This window comes from Argentina silus, assembly GCF_951799395.1.
Source record: "Argentina silus genome assembly, chromosome: 18".
NCBI classification, from domain to species: Eukaryota; Metazoa; Chordata; class Actinopteri; order Argentiniformes; family Argentinidae; genus Argentina; species Argentina silus.
The window spans coordinates 13,840,751-13,857,899 of NC_139672.1; the positions used below are offsets into that span (position 1 = coordinate 13,840,751).

At 40.0% G+C, this 17,149-nt stretch overlaps 1 protein-coding gene across 3 annotated transcripts in view; it reads right to left on the reverse strand.

Moving 5' to 3' along the window:
• Positions 1 to 17,149, reverse strand: part of rap1gds1 (RAP1, GTP-GDP dissociation stimulator 1) — a 48,805-nt gene that overhangs the window by 4,710 nt on the left and 26,946 nt on the right. For all 3 annotated transcript variants that reach the window (XM_083689839.1, XM_083689838.1, XM_083689840.1), the window contains 7 exons: positions 14,977 to 15,105; positions 10,964 to 11,089; positions 7,692 to 7,835; positions 7,095 to 7,226; positions 6,114 to 6,248; positions 4,260 to 4,385; positions 3,104 to 3,243 (listed from right to left, as the gene is read on the reverse strand). In XM_083689839.1, coding sequence (XP_083545965.1) covers positions 3,104 to 3,243; positions 4,260 to 4,385; positions 6,114 to 6,248; positions 7,095 to 7,226; positions 7,692 to 7,835; positions 10,964 to 11,089; positions 14,977 to 15,105 — 932 coding nt within the window. The remainder of the gene's footprint in view (positions 1 to 3,103; positions 3,244 to 4,259; positions 4,386 to 6,113; positions 6,249 to 7,094; positions 7,227 to 7,691; positions 7,836 to 10,963; positions 11,090 to 14,976; positions 15,106 to 17,149) is intronic.

Consider the following 17,149-nt stretch of genomic DNA (forward strand, 5'->3'; position numbering starts at 1 on the left):
ACTATAAACGATCTCCTGGTTGGCTTGGGAACATCTCGCTCCAGTCACACTGGATTTTAGTTTTTAGTCTGTGAATAGAAACACGCCAAAAGTGAGATTTGTTGACACAGGTCTGTTTGCTACAGTTGTCATAGAGAACAACTACAAGTCGGCTCAATCTTGATTTTCGTTAAAACATGAAACAAATAAAATAATGTAATGTAATCTTGTTTGGTTCACATTATTTATAATAATGTCATTGCCTTGGAGGAGCGCACCGGCATCCAAAAAAATGCACCCCATGGTTTTGGGCTCTGCTGTATCCCCCTGTTCTCTCTCTCCCCCTCCCATTGTAACTGTACCTCAACTGCGCTGCTTTGAATGTTATTCTGAAACGATCAAGCATGCAATTGCGAAAGGCTACCTTATTATGAGCACAACCTTTAAAAAAGTATTTTACACACATCACGTGTCCAATACAATGTATGCACGAATCGGAAAAACGATTTGTCAGCAGTATTTGAAAATGTGACTAAGACCGTAAATAAAAAAGATTATCACCACACAAACCTGTCAGTGATTTGTCTATTGATACAAGTGGCGACTGCCGGTGTCTTGGTCTGAATAAATTCGTCGGATATCCAATACAGGCAAAATTTAAGATAAAGTTAAGCTATACAAACTAGACCAAACTTTTTTTGCCTACCTTTTAGCCTAAGGCTATATGGCTCAAAATGCAACGCACAGTGCATATGCATATAGCGCAACAACCATTCTCTTTTCAAAGAATCCTTCCTTTAGCTCTTATCATCACCTTAACGTTAAGCTACTGTATACAAGCTAGACCAGACTTTTTAGCCCACCGAGGCTATGATACTATACAAAACGCAGCACGTTTGAAACAACTCATACAGCAAGCTACAGTACAGTACTCTTGCAATGTAAACATATCCATCATGCTCAACGATGCCTCCTGGTGGTTGTTTTGCAAGGTGAATGACCTGAAAAAAAAAAAACTCACGGGTTCCGTCGCTGGACGTAGCGGGACTCACGCGACATCGTCACACCAGTGGGGACTTTCTAAACTTCTACCTACTGTATGGCTTGGGCATGTATAGCTGCGACAAGCACTGGCTCACTTGTCTTAATTGATGATGTAACTGCTGACGGCAGCAGCAGAATGGCATTCTGACATATACAGAAACAAATGCCTCCAAATTCATTGGATGGCGCTTTAGTAAGACAACGACGCAAAACATACTTCCATAGCAACTAGGGAGTTTTTCAGAGCCAAAGTTTTTGACTGGCCAAGTCAATTTTCAAAATTAAATCGAATTAAACGTGCATTTCATTTCCAGATGATAACATTTTAGGCACATAGAACTCAAAGGCAGTTATATCATGCAATGGATTATCAACCAAATACTGAACATGAGTGCTTAATTTGGACATTATATGAATGTATCCCATTACTTTTGGTGCCCTGAAATAGGGGCACTGTCTAAAAAGTGCTGCAAGTTCTAAATGGTGAAACCAATGTACAAATATACCCTTAAATAAATGCAAACAATCTATACTTGAACATCATAGTAATTGTTTGATTTCAAATACAAACTTCTGGAGTATAGAGCCAAAAGAAGAAAAAAATGCTTCACTGTCCCATTATATAGGCAGGGCATTGTATAATCCGCAAGGCACACGGCGCAAGCTTTTGGAGATCTGACGACGGGTGCATACCCGTCTTTCCTGAGACTGTCACAGAACCTCTTCAGTAAAATTATGCAATTTCTGCTTTTTGATGATGAGGACACAAGACCACGTGCAGGGAGATGGACAAATTTGCCCGTTTACAGACATTTGGAACACTTTTGTGTGGAATTTGATCCCTTGTTATACGCCAGGAATCACTGTTGATGAGCAATTGTTTCCAACAAAAGCTTGGTGCCCCCCTTCACGCATTTCATGGCTAACAAGCTCAACAAGTTTGGCATCAAGTTTTTGTTAGCTGTTGATGTGGACACCAAATACATGCTGAATGGATTTCCACACCATGGGAAGGATGCATCTCGGCCAGCAGATGAATGTCTGAGAATTTGGTGATGAAACTGATGGAGACTTTTCTGGGCAAAGCAAGAAATGTGACTAGGGACAACTTTTTCACATCAATTTCCCTGGCAAACAAGTTGATTGCAAGGAAAACAAGTCTGGTCGGAACCATGGATAAGGCGAGAGGGATGCTTCTGCCCTCTGTTCAGAAAATCGCAGTACGGTAGAGCTGCTCTCAACATCGGTGATGAAGAGTGACAAAGCGACCCTCGCGGTTTACAGATGTAAGCAAAGAAAGAATGTCTACATTCTCAGCACCATGCATCCCACGTTGACCATCGGCAGTGACCAGAAAAGAAAACGAGAGATGGTGACCTATTACAATTGCACAAAGGTATACCCCTGCCAATTATCAATTTATTTTACAGTATATACACTTACACCAATTATGTCCCTCAATATGTAAGTTCTTTAAAATATAAAATGTGTTATTCTATGATTCTTAAGTCCTGACTAAACACAACCATGTATTACTTTTTTGCATGGTATTGATCTAATTCAATGATTACACTGTTACACTCGCGTCAACAAATGGAGGTCCTGACCTTGCTCTGGGTAGTTTGGTTAGTAATGAGGGCCCGGGGTTTCTAGTGATAATTGAGGGGGCACAATTGGGGGGCCTCACCATACTCGTTGCCTATGCATAGAGTAGTTCCTCGCTAGATATGTTTTGCTGGCTTGTTTGTGCTCTGTTGAATGAAGTTCACTTCAGCTTCCTAGCTAACTACCGGGGGGGGGGGGGGGGTCTTTGAGCAAGCTACTGTACTGAACGAGGGAGGGGGAAGGGTCATTGATTGAACGCTCATGAGAATTGGGAGGTGTGTCCCTTCAACAACAAGCCTCCTGTGGATGAAAACTCAGGGTGATCAGTGTGTCTAAAGAGCATCTGAGCAGTGATTGTGGATGTGGATTCCTCAGACAAACAGTATCTCTACACGAGAAGACCCAGATCAAGTGTATAGCTGTTTGGTAATTGTGTACTCTAATGAGGCAGTGTTGCCATGGCAGCCTGGCTCACCTTTGACTTGCTATGACGAATGAGGGCGGAGAGGAGCCTGTTGGACTCGCCCATGACCCCTGCATGGTCTTTAGCCTCACACCACTCCACCAGCCTCTCTACCAGCTTCCCATTGGTCCCCAGCTGATCCGCAGCATCCGCTGGAAAACACATCATCATTATGATTACCTTATTGTTACACACTTTCACATTTTCAGCATTGGACACTCAAAAATATATACAAATAAAAGGGTCCCTGAAATTGTACCTTATTGGACAGAAAGGGACACAACTTTCAATGGCCACAAGCAAAATCTTAGGAAACTTCCGAAATGGCACTATGGTAGATGGTATCCAAAGGTTTAAGAGTAGTGGCTGCTGCATTTTGGTAGATGATATCACCATAATCAAGAACTGGCATGAAGGAAAGGCAAGATCTATTCCTATAAAAGAAGCCCACCTTAAATCTTAGCTTCTGTAATAAAAGCCTTTACAGGAAAATTATCTGTATTTTAATATCACACAAATGCAGTATTGAGGTATGGTATCAAGTGCATACAAAATAATGTAGCGAATTAATGAAACACTATCAAATACATTTCTCCATAATGGTTCCTATGGTATAGAATGAATTATTCAAAACTTCAATTTAACTATGAGCGATGTTTACATATTTGAAACACAGGTTTTGTTACTTTACTTTCTCCTTGTTTGCATCTGGCAGGCATGTCTCATTATCCCACAGCATTGTGCATATGCATGGTCATCTCAAGCAATCGTTCATTTTGATAAATAAAAAAATTGAATTTTGCTTTGAAATGATCGTATGCATAGAGGTGTGCGTTTGTGGGTACGCAGCATTGATACATGAGGACCCTGGACATTTATGAGTGGCAGCCCAACTGCAAATGCATGCTGGAATTTTAAAAAGCAAGGCAAGGTTTGATTTTCAAAGTAGATATTAACCATACTACTGTAAGAATGATGTGGTGTAGGGTATAGTGTCAATAGTATGCTTTTGGCTTTTCTATTATATTTGGATTTGTACTTCTCTGGTATGTTACGTTACCCTTGCCTGCAAAGCAAATTTCCCTCTGGCATAATAGAAAGATGAACTGAACACCTTGCCCATAGAGATTGGCCATGGTACAGTGGAGACAAGCCATGGTACAGATACCTTGAGTATCGATGAGCATGCGTAACGTCCCCAGAAGTTTGAATTGGACAGGTGGCATCTCTGATTGGAGAAACTTCAACACAACATCTGACACACCAGCAGACAGCATCTTGGACTTGTTTACCACTAAGGACAAGAGAATTACACACATATTAAATATGCATATGTGAACTCAAAATTAATGTGTTTTAAAAAAATAAAATAAAACTTTATTATACTGGCTAATAACACTGCAACCATTAAACTCAAAATGGAACATATAAGCCTAAAAATGTGGGATTTTATTTTAAGGCCAGGAATTTAAAAAATAACGCAGTTGCTGCATTTCACACAATCAAAGAAATCAGATATTGTTTTGGGTACTGTAAAACATTAAAACAAGTAGACCAACTTGTCTCCGCATAGATGCTTGTGCATGATCAGAAGTGACCACTTATAGTAAAATTGCTCTACAGCATCTATGCTAGCCTGATGCTAACTGGCTGAGCAATTGGTCCAGCAGATTTAGTTTGAATTCCTAAAACAAATCTAATGGACTGAAACAAATATATAAATGCTGTTAACTTTAACACTGCAGATAGGTGGATATTTGAATGTCATTTTAACCACCATCAAAAGCAAACAAGGGAGTAGTTACCACAGAGTTCAAATACAGTGCCCTGTGAATGATCTTCTTTTGGCTCTATATTCCAAAAGTTTGGATTTGAAATCACTTGACAACACTTACTATGGAGGTTAAAGTATTGATTGTCACCTTTTATTTGATATATATGCTTTTTCTACATAGTCCCCCGCCTATTTCAGCACGAAAAGCAATGGGACAGATTAATATAATGTCCAAATTAAGCACTCATGTTTAGTATTTGGTCGACAATCCTTTGCATGCAATAACTGCCTGATATCTGCGACCCATTGACCCCACCAGACACTGTGTATTTTCTCTGGTGATGCTCTGCCAGGCCTAAAATGTTATCATCAGGAAATTAAATGCATATTCAATTGGATTTAAATCTGAAGACTTTCCGTTCTTTCTGGCCTGGAAAAACTCCAAAAAGCAGAAAGTTCTTCACTGGCCAAGTCAATCTTCAGATTTAAATCCAATTGAATATGCATTTCCTGATGATAAGATTTTAGGCAAAAAGACCCAAAACAAACAACAACTAAAGATGGCTGCAGTACAGGCCTGGCAGAGCACCACTAGAGAATATACCCAGCGTGGGGTCTTTAGGTCGAAAACTTCAGGCAGCAAAGGATTGTCGACCAAATACTAAACATGAGTACTTTATTTTGACATTATATGATTTTTTTTCCCAAAATACTTTTGGAGCCCTGAAATAGGGGGAGCATGTTTAAAACATGTTGTACTTTCTAAATGGTGAACCCAATCTGAAAAACACCCCCCCATTGAATTAAAGCTGAGAATCTCTACTTTGACCCAATAATAATTGTTTGATTTCAAATCCAAACTGTTGGAATATAGACAGCTAAAAGCAGACAAAATGCTTCCTCTTTCCAATACTTATGGAGGGCACTGTATATATATGGGTCATTTTAAAAGGAGAACAACTGCAGATTTTGGTTTAATGTGCCTAAACCTCTCTTGACTGACACACACACACACACACACACACACACACACACACACACACACACACACACACACACACACACACACACCAAGTATAATCTTGTGACATTGCCTATGTTTAGGCTCCAGCTGTGCCCTTACTGTGTGAGCGGTGCACACAGAGAGGTTAAGGCACATTTGAAGAACATGCTGTTGTTCACCTTTATTGGAAACAGAGATAAAGGAGTGCTGGTTAACTCATGTCAGAAGTGCCCTGATAGACTCACCAGGTATGGCCAGATTGCGGAGGGCGCTGAGCGCAGCATGTTGCACAGTGACGTTCCCCTCTTCCACATGTCTGTCCAGCAGCTCCAGAAGCTTCTGCACGATGCCTGTGTCCACCATGTGGATGCAGTTCCCATCTGGGGGAGAAAATTTAGATTAGATTAGATTAGATTCAACTTTATTGTCATTGTGCAGAGTACAAGTACAGAGACAACGAAATGCAGTTAGCGTCTAACCAGAAGTGCAAAATAGCAGAAAGTGCAATGAACAGTATTTACAGGTAGTGCAATATATGATCAGTAGTAGTGCAGTACTCCTCAAACCACACACAAACCAGCCCAAAGCCCTGTTCCACAGCCCATCTCTCACACCCATACCCAGATCATTGTATGTATAATATAAGACATGCCATTTAGGAACCGAGGAACTTGACGCTGCTGACTCTATCCACTGCAACCCCACCGATGACCTCTAGGTGGCTACAGGCTCCAAAAAGGCCAGGCTAAATCAGCACTATAATCAGGTTGTTCAGTGCGAAAGATTATGGATTTGTGCAAATCTCATCAAGGGAATATGGTCTTCTTTTCTACTGGACTATAAGAATACATGAAGAGTGCAAGTGTTTACGAGGCTTTACGCTGAAACTACACCAATACCCTGATGAGAGCCTACTGTTATAGTTCCACAGTTTTCGCATGATGAGATGCGCTGCCACAAACATTTATCAAAAACGAAGTAGTCTAAATATCATAACGGGGGGCTATAATTTCGGCTACGCTTCAAAACGGTAGGCCATAAGTAACCCATACCCGCATGCCATCAACAATTGTTTTTTCTTCTTTTAATACAAGCCTAAAATACGATTCCCTGGCGACCCATCCCGAGTGTTATCCTGAATGGAGATAAATTGTGACTGTCACACTTGAGGGGCTTATGCATAATAAATTCATCAGCCATTGGAATGTCCCAATGCCAATCCTCACCATTACGGGCGAAGTTGGCGATGGCCAATGCTCCTGCCAGCTGCAGCTGATGATTATGGGATGGCACCCAGGACAGAACCCTCTGGAACACGCTCCCCTTGCCACCCTCAAACAGTTTCTGCATGGACTCGTCTGTAGAGAGACGGGAAAAAGCCATAACAAAAACACTCACCCAGGAAGACATCAGAGACAGAGAGAGGGCAATAACAACAGAATTAATTATTGGATATCAGAAGAGCTGTGATGCAGACATTAGTTGCCAGACTTCCAAGTCTCGTTAGCACTCGTCTTTTGGAAGTCATGATTGGAAAATGCTTTGAATGGAGTGGGGGGCTGCAAGTGGGCCCATTTTGATTTGCTGAGCAGAAGTGATATTTCAAGGAAACTCGAGAAGATCGGATTAGTCAGAGTTAGAAAATTAACGTAGCTAACATTGCTCTCTTGTGCCAACTGCTCCTCGTGTGGCAAATCACGCAGGTCTCGCATCTGCAGGACCACACTCAATGGTCGCACATAGGAAACACAACACCAAATAACAGCAGCAGCATCATTGATAGACATCCATGAGCATGTAAGTGTTTCTTTGTGTGTGTGTACCTCCCAGCAGCAGAAGCACCATCAAGTCGGAAGCAGTTTTGAGCTGCGCCACGTCCTCCTCCCTCTCCCCATCCACTGTGTGAGCCACCACGTCCAGCAGACACTCCACCAGACCAGCTTCCACCAACTGCAATTTGATCACATCTGACAGAGAGAGAGAGAGAGAGAGAGAGAGAGAGAGACAGACAGAGACAGACAGAGAGAGAGAGAGAGAGAGAGAGAGACAGACAGAGAGAGAGAGAGAGAGAGACAGACAGAGACAGACAGACAGAGACAGAGAGTGAGTGAAAGAGAGAGGTGGGTGGAGTATGTGCTTTAGTTGACAACTAAATGAGCACATTTTTTACCCTTTCAAAATGTTCATCTGTTGCTGTCCCAGAGCCTGGAATCTAAATACATTATATGTGGATCTTTTTCTCCCTGATCTGCACAGCTTTTAACATGAAAAAAAGAAGAAAAAAAAAAGCTCTCCTAAAATTAGCTCAAATGCTAAAATGTCTTTGAAAGTGAACTCTGTAAATCCGGGGAAGAAACTCCTAACTTAATTCCAGACTCTAGGGCAAGAAAAAGGTAAACAATTTGGAAGGGCATGTTGACTTTCTATAGACACTGTATATCAGACCAGGACAAGAAGTTCAAGCTAGAGGGAGTGACGATCTTTCGCTGTAGATTGAAAACCCATCTCTTCAGGCTACATCTTAACAGTCCTTCCTAAGACCTCTTCACCCCCACTACCCTCCCTGTACTAACCCTAACCCTCGAGACCTCTTCACCCCTGTACAAGTTCTCTCCTGTTAATAAATCATTTAAAAAAAATAAACCCTGGTGTGAGCATTGATTACTTCGTCTTATGATGACTGTTGGATAGATGATTCCCTTGCTTAAACAAATGTATTTGTTGTAAGTCGCTTTGGATAAAGGCGTCTGCTAAATGCCATAAATGTAAAATGTAAATGAGTGACATTAATTAATTAATTTAATTAAATATTGTGTTGTATCGAAGAAGCTCGAATCAAACAATTAGCACCCTTTTGGGAATATAGATGGAAATCCTCACCTTTGATTAGGGGCCATCATTTAATTGTTAATTAGGTACCCCATTACTTTCCCACTCATTGTTTAGGCACCAATTTGGGTTTGTTGTCTAGAAACGTTGAGAAAATCTTTGACCTAATATAAGGTGGTAGATTAACCAACTAATAGGAACAAATTAATCAACGCATTTTTTTGTCTGACAGCCCTATTGAAAACATATCAAAATCTGATGTTTTACATTGATTCTGACATTATTTATATATATAGAATCAATATCAAACATATATTTATATATATACACTCACCGTGCACTTGCTGGTTTTGCATCTTTAGAATTTAAATAAAGGATGACAACTTGTTTAGAGTGGAGTAAAGTAGGACATTTTCTTGGAGACTGGCAGCAGGGGAGAAGTGCGCCAAGAAGGATAACAGTCGCTCTCTCTCTCTCCAACAATCACACACACATTGCATCAAAGCATTACACACTTTCTCCCTCTCGCATGCATACTCCCTCATCTAGACATGCTCTTTTTATTTTCTAAAAACAGCTGACACACTTTCAAGAGAGCAGCTGAACGCTATGGATGCAAGACCAGGTTTACACAGCTGAGCTGTTACGAGGTTAGATACCTACATGTGACTTTGTTTAGTCACTTTGTAGAGTAAAATATGCAGCAGGAAATACATTAAATAAATAATGACTAAACGATCATCATACACTAATAAAACAGCTTCAGTTCGGTATCTTGCTTTTTACTTGTCTCTCTTTATCGATTCTCTTGTTCAAGTTCTTAGTTTAACAAAGATAACACCTCGCTTGCCGACTGCTGTGGCTTCATCTCATTCAGTCCTGACAGACAGTTATCAGTGAAGGGAGGTCAAAATCAGAGCTTGATATTTTTTAACACACACATACATGCACGCACACAAAATAACTCCAATAGATCTGAATAGACAATAATACATACACACAACTCCAATAGTACCTAGTAATTAAACAGTTACAGGAGGCTTTGCTGCGTCATATCACATTTGTGGGAATGTAAACAGAATGAGTCTCATTCATCAACTGCATTTCGTTGTCTCTGTACTTGTACTCTGCACAATGACAATAAAGTTGAATCTAACATGTTCATTATCAATTTGTACAGAAAAGATCTACACAAGATGTCACGTGCGTACATCTATAATGTATTTGATAAAACAGTTTCATTTTGTAACTAAATATCCCAAAACTGTATTGGTGTCAAAGCCATAGTACATGGGAAATAATGTTATTTGTATTTTGAGTGAACTATCCCTTTAAGGTCTCCACGTTATTGTTCTAATTTTCATTTCCAAACGTCCCTGGGTATCTAAAAAAAAAAGCCAGCCTGTCTGTTTTTTTGTAAGAAAAGTAGTCAATCAATATTTTACCGGTGTGGGCATGATGGTACATTTTTGATTGACAGTTCGTCTTGTGAGTAGTTCTTTCATTGATATAAGAGTTCTCTCCTAAGTTCAATGTTTACCAATTTGTTAGCAGCCTACAGTGTCTCCTATGTGGATGTACTGTATGCATCATTCTGTTTACAGTTGGATGTTACCACATTTTTGGTAAGTTACTTGGAATTAGCGTTGTAAAAAAGTTATCAATTACATGAACGTACGTTGACGAACAGGTTGTTTTTGTGGCTTGCAAAATACAACACTGTGCTAGCTCAAACAACAAGATAACTTTAACTCCATGACTTTCTTGCCGTATTCTAAACAGTCTTTCTGCATTTTACCACTACATTCTAAATGGCCAGTTTCATCTGGTCTCGGCTGTTATCTGTACCTGCCTGGAGCTGTCACTGTGTGCACTGCTAGTGCTGGCTAAAACGGGCGGGATGTAAAATGTTATTGGTTTATTTGATTGAGTTGTACTTAGTTGTCATTGGTGTATTAAAATCAGATCCTGGGGTGATGTTGTGCAGCCAATATCACCCAATGAAAACAAGCTATAATCCGAGGCACACTTTTCCAACTGCTGGTCACACTAATGGTCATCATACTTTTCACAATTTCAAACTTCAACCTCAGTGTGCAAATACCATATAAAACACCAGAAAATCCGGATTTTGACTACATGGCGTCAAAATTGGAGTTCCTCTCACAAACAATATACAAATAATTATGTGTGTCTCTGATAAATGTATTCCCTCTCAACAATTATTTCTCCCCTCCTTTGTCCCCTTCCCTTCTCCTCTCCTTACCATTTTCAGCTAGTGGAGCCAGGACCTCAAATATCATCTCCTTCTTCTCATGTTCAGACTGCTTCTGAAACAAATGGACCAGCTCCTCTGCAATATTTGTGGATGCAAACTGCTCCTTGCTGGACTCTGCAGCAAGTGAAAAAAGCAGAAAAGACTGATGACATCAAAATCCATTTCCTGTTGCCGGATTTGCATGTTTTTTTTTTGTTCGTTTTTTTTTAAATAAAGGCTGGCACAGTAATTGTATAATCGTGTAACAACGCTTATGTACGTCGACTGAGAAAAACAAACAAACATCATAACCTTCTTAAAGTGGCAGTAGGCAAGGTTTATCATTCAAATATTGTTAAATGACCCTGGTATGGTATGTATGTGTCACTATTTGGCAGTGAAAGTGGGTGACTAAGCAATAATATCGCAGTACAAAGAGCCACGATAACGCAGCGAGCGGGCCTTGGTGAGTAGCTACACTGATGTGCAGAGGAGAGAAGATCTGGGTACTGCACATTGGGGGCAGATTTCCACAAACCAGCCTTCTGCCACTTAAATACATCACATTTCAGAAAAAAAAGCAACTTCATTTTCAAGTAGACATGCAATATCTCAATAGCAGTACTGTAACTGGGTCATCAGTCCATAAATAAGGCCAGTGGGGATTTGTTGTTGTGGACAACTTTGGAGTCCTGATAACATGTCAGTGATGATGACCAGACACTTTATTTCATGTACTGTAGCCTAATTACATCAAGGTATAAAATGAGGAACATCCAAGAAAATTGATGAATTGATTTGGAAACCTATGCTTAAACCTTACTTATGCTTGGTGTCTTCACAGATTTGGCAAACATTGTGCAACATAAACCAAACCACGACCAAAATCCTCTCCAAAGACAGTTTTTGATTCAGAAAGCCCCCAGTCTGAATTGCTGTTAGTATCAGGAGCAGGCTCACTCTTTTGGCTGCCTATATTCAGCGAAAGGGATTGCTAGGGGTTGAGTGACCACTCCACAATGGTGGGCTAGCCAATTCCCACTTGAGGAGGGCAGCTTTAAACGTCACTTTACGATATTTATCCAGTGATATACTAACACACAGCCTCAGAAGACATACATTATTGTCGTTACACTAGTTTTGTGCTTCAAGTCAAATAGTTATGCTTCTCATGCTGTTTTCGTATTTTTAAGTTTTCATGTTTTTCTTCAACAGAGCAAGAATACAGTCTAGTGTATGAAAATGAAAGGGAAAACATCAATGCAGAAGGCATATAGGTTTGTAGCAGGATGCACCACAAGGTCATGAAATGCTGAATTTTATCAATAACTGTATTTATTTATTTCATTTAACCTTTCTACCATCATAAGAGGGGTGATCCCAGCTACTTGAAAGTCCCTGATCAATTCTGATGCAGTCCTTTTTATCAATTAATAGCAATTGAAATGCGCACCTGTTAGGTGTTAGGTCAGAGCATAGCACCATCTCTGCCACTTTCCTACTTATAAATTACATTGCGATCTCTCTTGATAAGAAACGCATTGTGCAGCCCTCTTCATTGACCTCTCCAAGGCTTTTGATACCGTTGATCATGACCTTCTAATACAGAGGTTATCTGTCATTGGTTTCAAAATGACCTGCAGGATAGGACTCAATGTATTTTAGTAGATGGAATTCAGTCTAGTTTTCTCAATGTTAATAAAGGTGTTCCGCAAGGTTCAATTTGATAAAATAATGTTTTGTTGTTTCCTTGAACAACTGTAAATTGCATCTTTATACTGATAATACTGTTTTCTACTTCTGTGCCTCCTCAGTTCAGCAGGGTATTTTTGACCTTAGCAAGGTTTAGATTCTATTCATAAATCACGCATTGATGTTAAGCTGGTGCTGAATGAGGACAAAACCAAGAGTATGTTTTTTTTCTAGATCCCATAATATTGATTACAATGATCTGCATATTTGTACCATGATAGGAGCCAAAATTAAACAAGTCCCACATTATAAAGTACCTGTATTTTGGATAGATAAAATGTATTTTAAAGCACATGTTGAAAAACTGCTTAAGAGTTTGAGAGTTAAGCTTGTTCTTTAGTAGAGAAATAAAGTCCTGCTTCACCTTTGATAAAAGGAGGGTTGTCCAGGCAATGCTCTTCCCTGTCTTTAATTATAGTGACAATTTACATGCATGTGGCAAACTGTTAGACTTGGTTTATCACTCTGCTCTACGGTTCATCTCCGGGGATAGTGTCCACACCCACCATTGTCTTTTGTATCAGTCGATGGGTTGGGAGTCTGACTTCAAGAAGGGCCTATCATTGTTTTTTATTTGCTTATAAAGCAGAGTTCCTCTGTGGAGATGGGAGAGCCTTCCAGAAGCAACCATCCCTGAGCACTCCACCAATCAGGCCTTTATGGTAGAGTGGCCAGACGGAAGCCACTCCTCAGTAAAAAGCATGTGACAGACCACTTGGATTTTGCCAAAAGGCACCTAAAGGACTCTCGGACCATGAGAAACAAGATTCTTTAGTCTGATGAAACCAATATTGTACACTTTGGCCTGAATGCCAAGTGTCACGTCTGGAGGAAACCAGGCTCATCACCTGGCCAATACCATCCCTATGGTGAAGCGTGGTGGTGGCAGCATCATGCTGTGGGGATGTTTTTCAGCAGCAGGGACTGGGAGACTAGTCAGGATCGAGGGAAAGATGAACAGAGCAAAGTACAGAGAGATCCTTGATGACAACCTGCTCCAGAGCACTCAGGAACTCAGACTGGGGCGAAGGTTCACATTCCAACAGGACAACGACCCTAAGCACACAGCCAAGAAAACGCAGGAGTGGTTTCGGGACAAGTCTCTGAATGTCCTTGAGTGGCCCAGCTAGAGCTCTGGAGTGGCCCAGCCAGTCTCTGGAGAGACCTAGAAATAGCTGTGCAGCGACGCTCCCCATCCAACCTGACAGAGTTTGAGGATCTGCAGAGAAGAATGGGAGAAACTGCCAAAATACAGGTGTACCAAGCTTGCAGTGTCATACCCAAGAAGACTCGAGGCTGTAATCGCTGCCAAAGGTGTTTCAACAAAGTACTGAGTAAAGGGTCTGAATACTTATGTAAATGTAATATTTTATTATTTTATTTTTAATAAATTAGCAACAATTTCTAAAAACCTGTTTTCGCTTCATTTTTGGGAATTGTGTGTAGATTGATGAGGTTTTTTTTTTTTAAATCCATTTTAGAATAAGGCGGTAACATAACATAATGCGGAAAAAGTGAAGGGGTCTGAATACTTTCCGATGCACTGTACAATTCAATGATAAGCCCTTCTCCAAGTCAAATACTCTCAACCCACAAACTGATACAACAGACAATGGTGGAGGTGGTCTTCACACTGAAATTCCCACAAATGCAAAGGCAAAGATGCAAAAAAGATTTTTGCGTCACTATAGTAGAATTTAGTAGTTAGTAGATCCAGCCCTAAGATTCTTTAATTGGTTTACAAATTACCTAACCCTAACCCAATGTACTGGAGAGTACATCTCTGACAGTTTTTTAAGGCATGTAACCCAGTTGAATTCTGGTACTGGTCTTTTCCTTGTCCAAAAGCCAAGAACCAAGACCTACAGTGAGGCTGCTTTTAGTTTTTATAGCCACAACCTCTTGAACAACAGATCAGAGTTTCTGAGGACAGAAACTATGGATATTTTAACCTTGTGGTGTTTTACTTTTTCATTTTTACTCTTTTTATTTAATTTAATTGTTTCTACTTTTTCCATGTGTATCCATTGTATTGCATTAATCGCTCAGTCCAGCATTATGCGTCCCACTATTATGTGTCCAATCTTTTTTTACTCTGTATTTGTATGTTTATAACACTTTTATACTTGGCAATGTGCTATGTAAATACAGTTTCATTTGATCTGGATCAATGGACAACAGTACAGAAAAATACATGTTTAAGAAAAGTGAACCATTACAAAAGCCTTCAGGAAACGCTACACCAGAAGAGAGAGGACTGATGTACCCACCGAGTTCGGCTAAGTTTCCAAAAGCGATTAGGCACATCTCGGTCAGGGCTGTGTTCTGGGAGTGGACTCCCAGCAGCTTCACCAGGGTGGGGATTACACCCATGTTGATCAGCTGTGCTTGTAAGGAATCTGGATGAAAGAGGGAAGAACAAAAGTAGTTAGAGCACTGCCATCTACAGGTCAGGAGGTCAGCTTGCACGTACTTGACTGGGACAGGCAACTTTGGGTCTGTAGCGCCACAGGGCGGGCAGGCTTTTGTTCAGATCAAACATACCTGGACTAACATGATTCAAAATGATTCAAAAATAATCAACTCATCACCCAAACATCTTTACACAGACCGAAATCCTATGTTGCCCCTTGCCCCTACTTAATTCAAGCTCACTATGCAGGTTATTACAGAGTAATCTCCGTACATGAGATACCAGCAAAATATGCACATTTTCTTGGTGGTTTGATAGATTAAGTAATAAGTCGAGGAGTTTTTTGTCAACCACATTTTCAAGTCAAAAGTATCAGCTTTTCCTTTTAAGCACATTCACATTTAATTCAATTTCATTTAACGTATGCAATATTTATATGGACAATCATCTGCAGTGAAATTCAGCAAAGCTAATATCCAATAGTGAAAGTAATATTTGTCTAGCCCAGTTACAAGTTCAAAATATTTTGTCAATTAATTTGAGTACTTTTGGTTTGCCATTGCCATGGGTTCAAATACGTATTCACACAGACATTTCAGTTTTTTTATTTCTTACTATTTCTATACATTTTCTATTTTTTTTTGTTCCACTTCGAATGTGTAGAGTAGATTGCGTAGACCAGCTTAAAAACATCCACATTAAAAGCATTTCAAATTCAGGCTGCAACGTGATAAAATGTGAAAATTGTGTAGGGGTTAACATACGTTATCTCGGCACTGTATATCTAGCTGACTGTCGGTTTGCTCCTCTTGGAAAGAGGAAGCCTTATTTAAGCTCTGTAATCCAACAGTTTTTTACTATGGGGTCAAAGTAGAGATTCTAAGTTTTTATTTTTAAGGGTTTCCTGCCTCTGGTACGTGAGGCAGATACAGACAACGAAACATAACTAGGGGGGTTTGGGGGGGGTCATGCTCTCCTGCTTACTGCACTTCAAAGACTCAACATGAGATTTCAACCTGTGTGCATAAAACAGTGAATACACTCAGAGCAACTAGTTAAAATCAAAACGTATGTGCCATCTCTGCTGTCACCACATTACAGAGATTAAGCATTTGTGTCCTCTCAAAATATTCTAAAAGCTAATGAATCTCTCCTGAATGCCCCTGTTTCCTCCACACATCCAACTGTTATTGACAGCTGGGCATGACTACTTTCACCATAGAAGATAAAGTAGGAGAGTCTATCCATTCTTGACAGAGCAGTTGTTCAATCACAGGAAAGTAAAGGCACTGCCTCCTCGATGCAATCAAGGAAACAAATCTGCACTTGTTTTTTAGAAGTCCGATTTTGCTTTAAGACATACAGTGCCTTGCGTAAGTAATGGGACAGTGAAGCATTTTTTCTTTTTTTGGCTCCAAAAAAACACTCAAAAAGTTAGGTTTTAAAATCAAACAATTATTATGAGTTTACTATGTAACTTACTATGAGGTTACTAGTAGAGATTAGAGACTAGAACTGGCTCACTTGTCTTTATTGATGATTGTTGACGGCAGCAGCAGAATGAATTCTATAGTGTATAGAAACATATTGTCTGCTCGGGTGTAAGCAAATGCCTCCAAATTCATTTGATGGCACTTAATCATACATCAGACAATAACCCAAAACATACTGTTATAGTAACTGCAACCCTGTTTTTCAGGGCCAAAAAGTGGAACGTTCTTGACTGGCCAAGTCACTCTTCAGATTTAAATCCAATTGAACATGCATTTAATTTCCCAATGATTAATCATTTTTTAGGCAAAAGGGCCTCAAAACAACTAAAAATGGTTAAAATACAGGCCTAGCAGAGCATCACCAGAGAAGATACCCAGTGTCTGGTTGGGTCAATGGGTCGCAGACTTCAGGCAGTTTACACACAAAGGATTGTTGACCAAATACTAAACATGAGTGCTTGACATTTCATAAATCTCTCCCATTACTTTTGGGTACTCTGAAATGCATAAGAAGTGGTGTAATTTCTGAATGGTCAA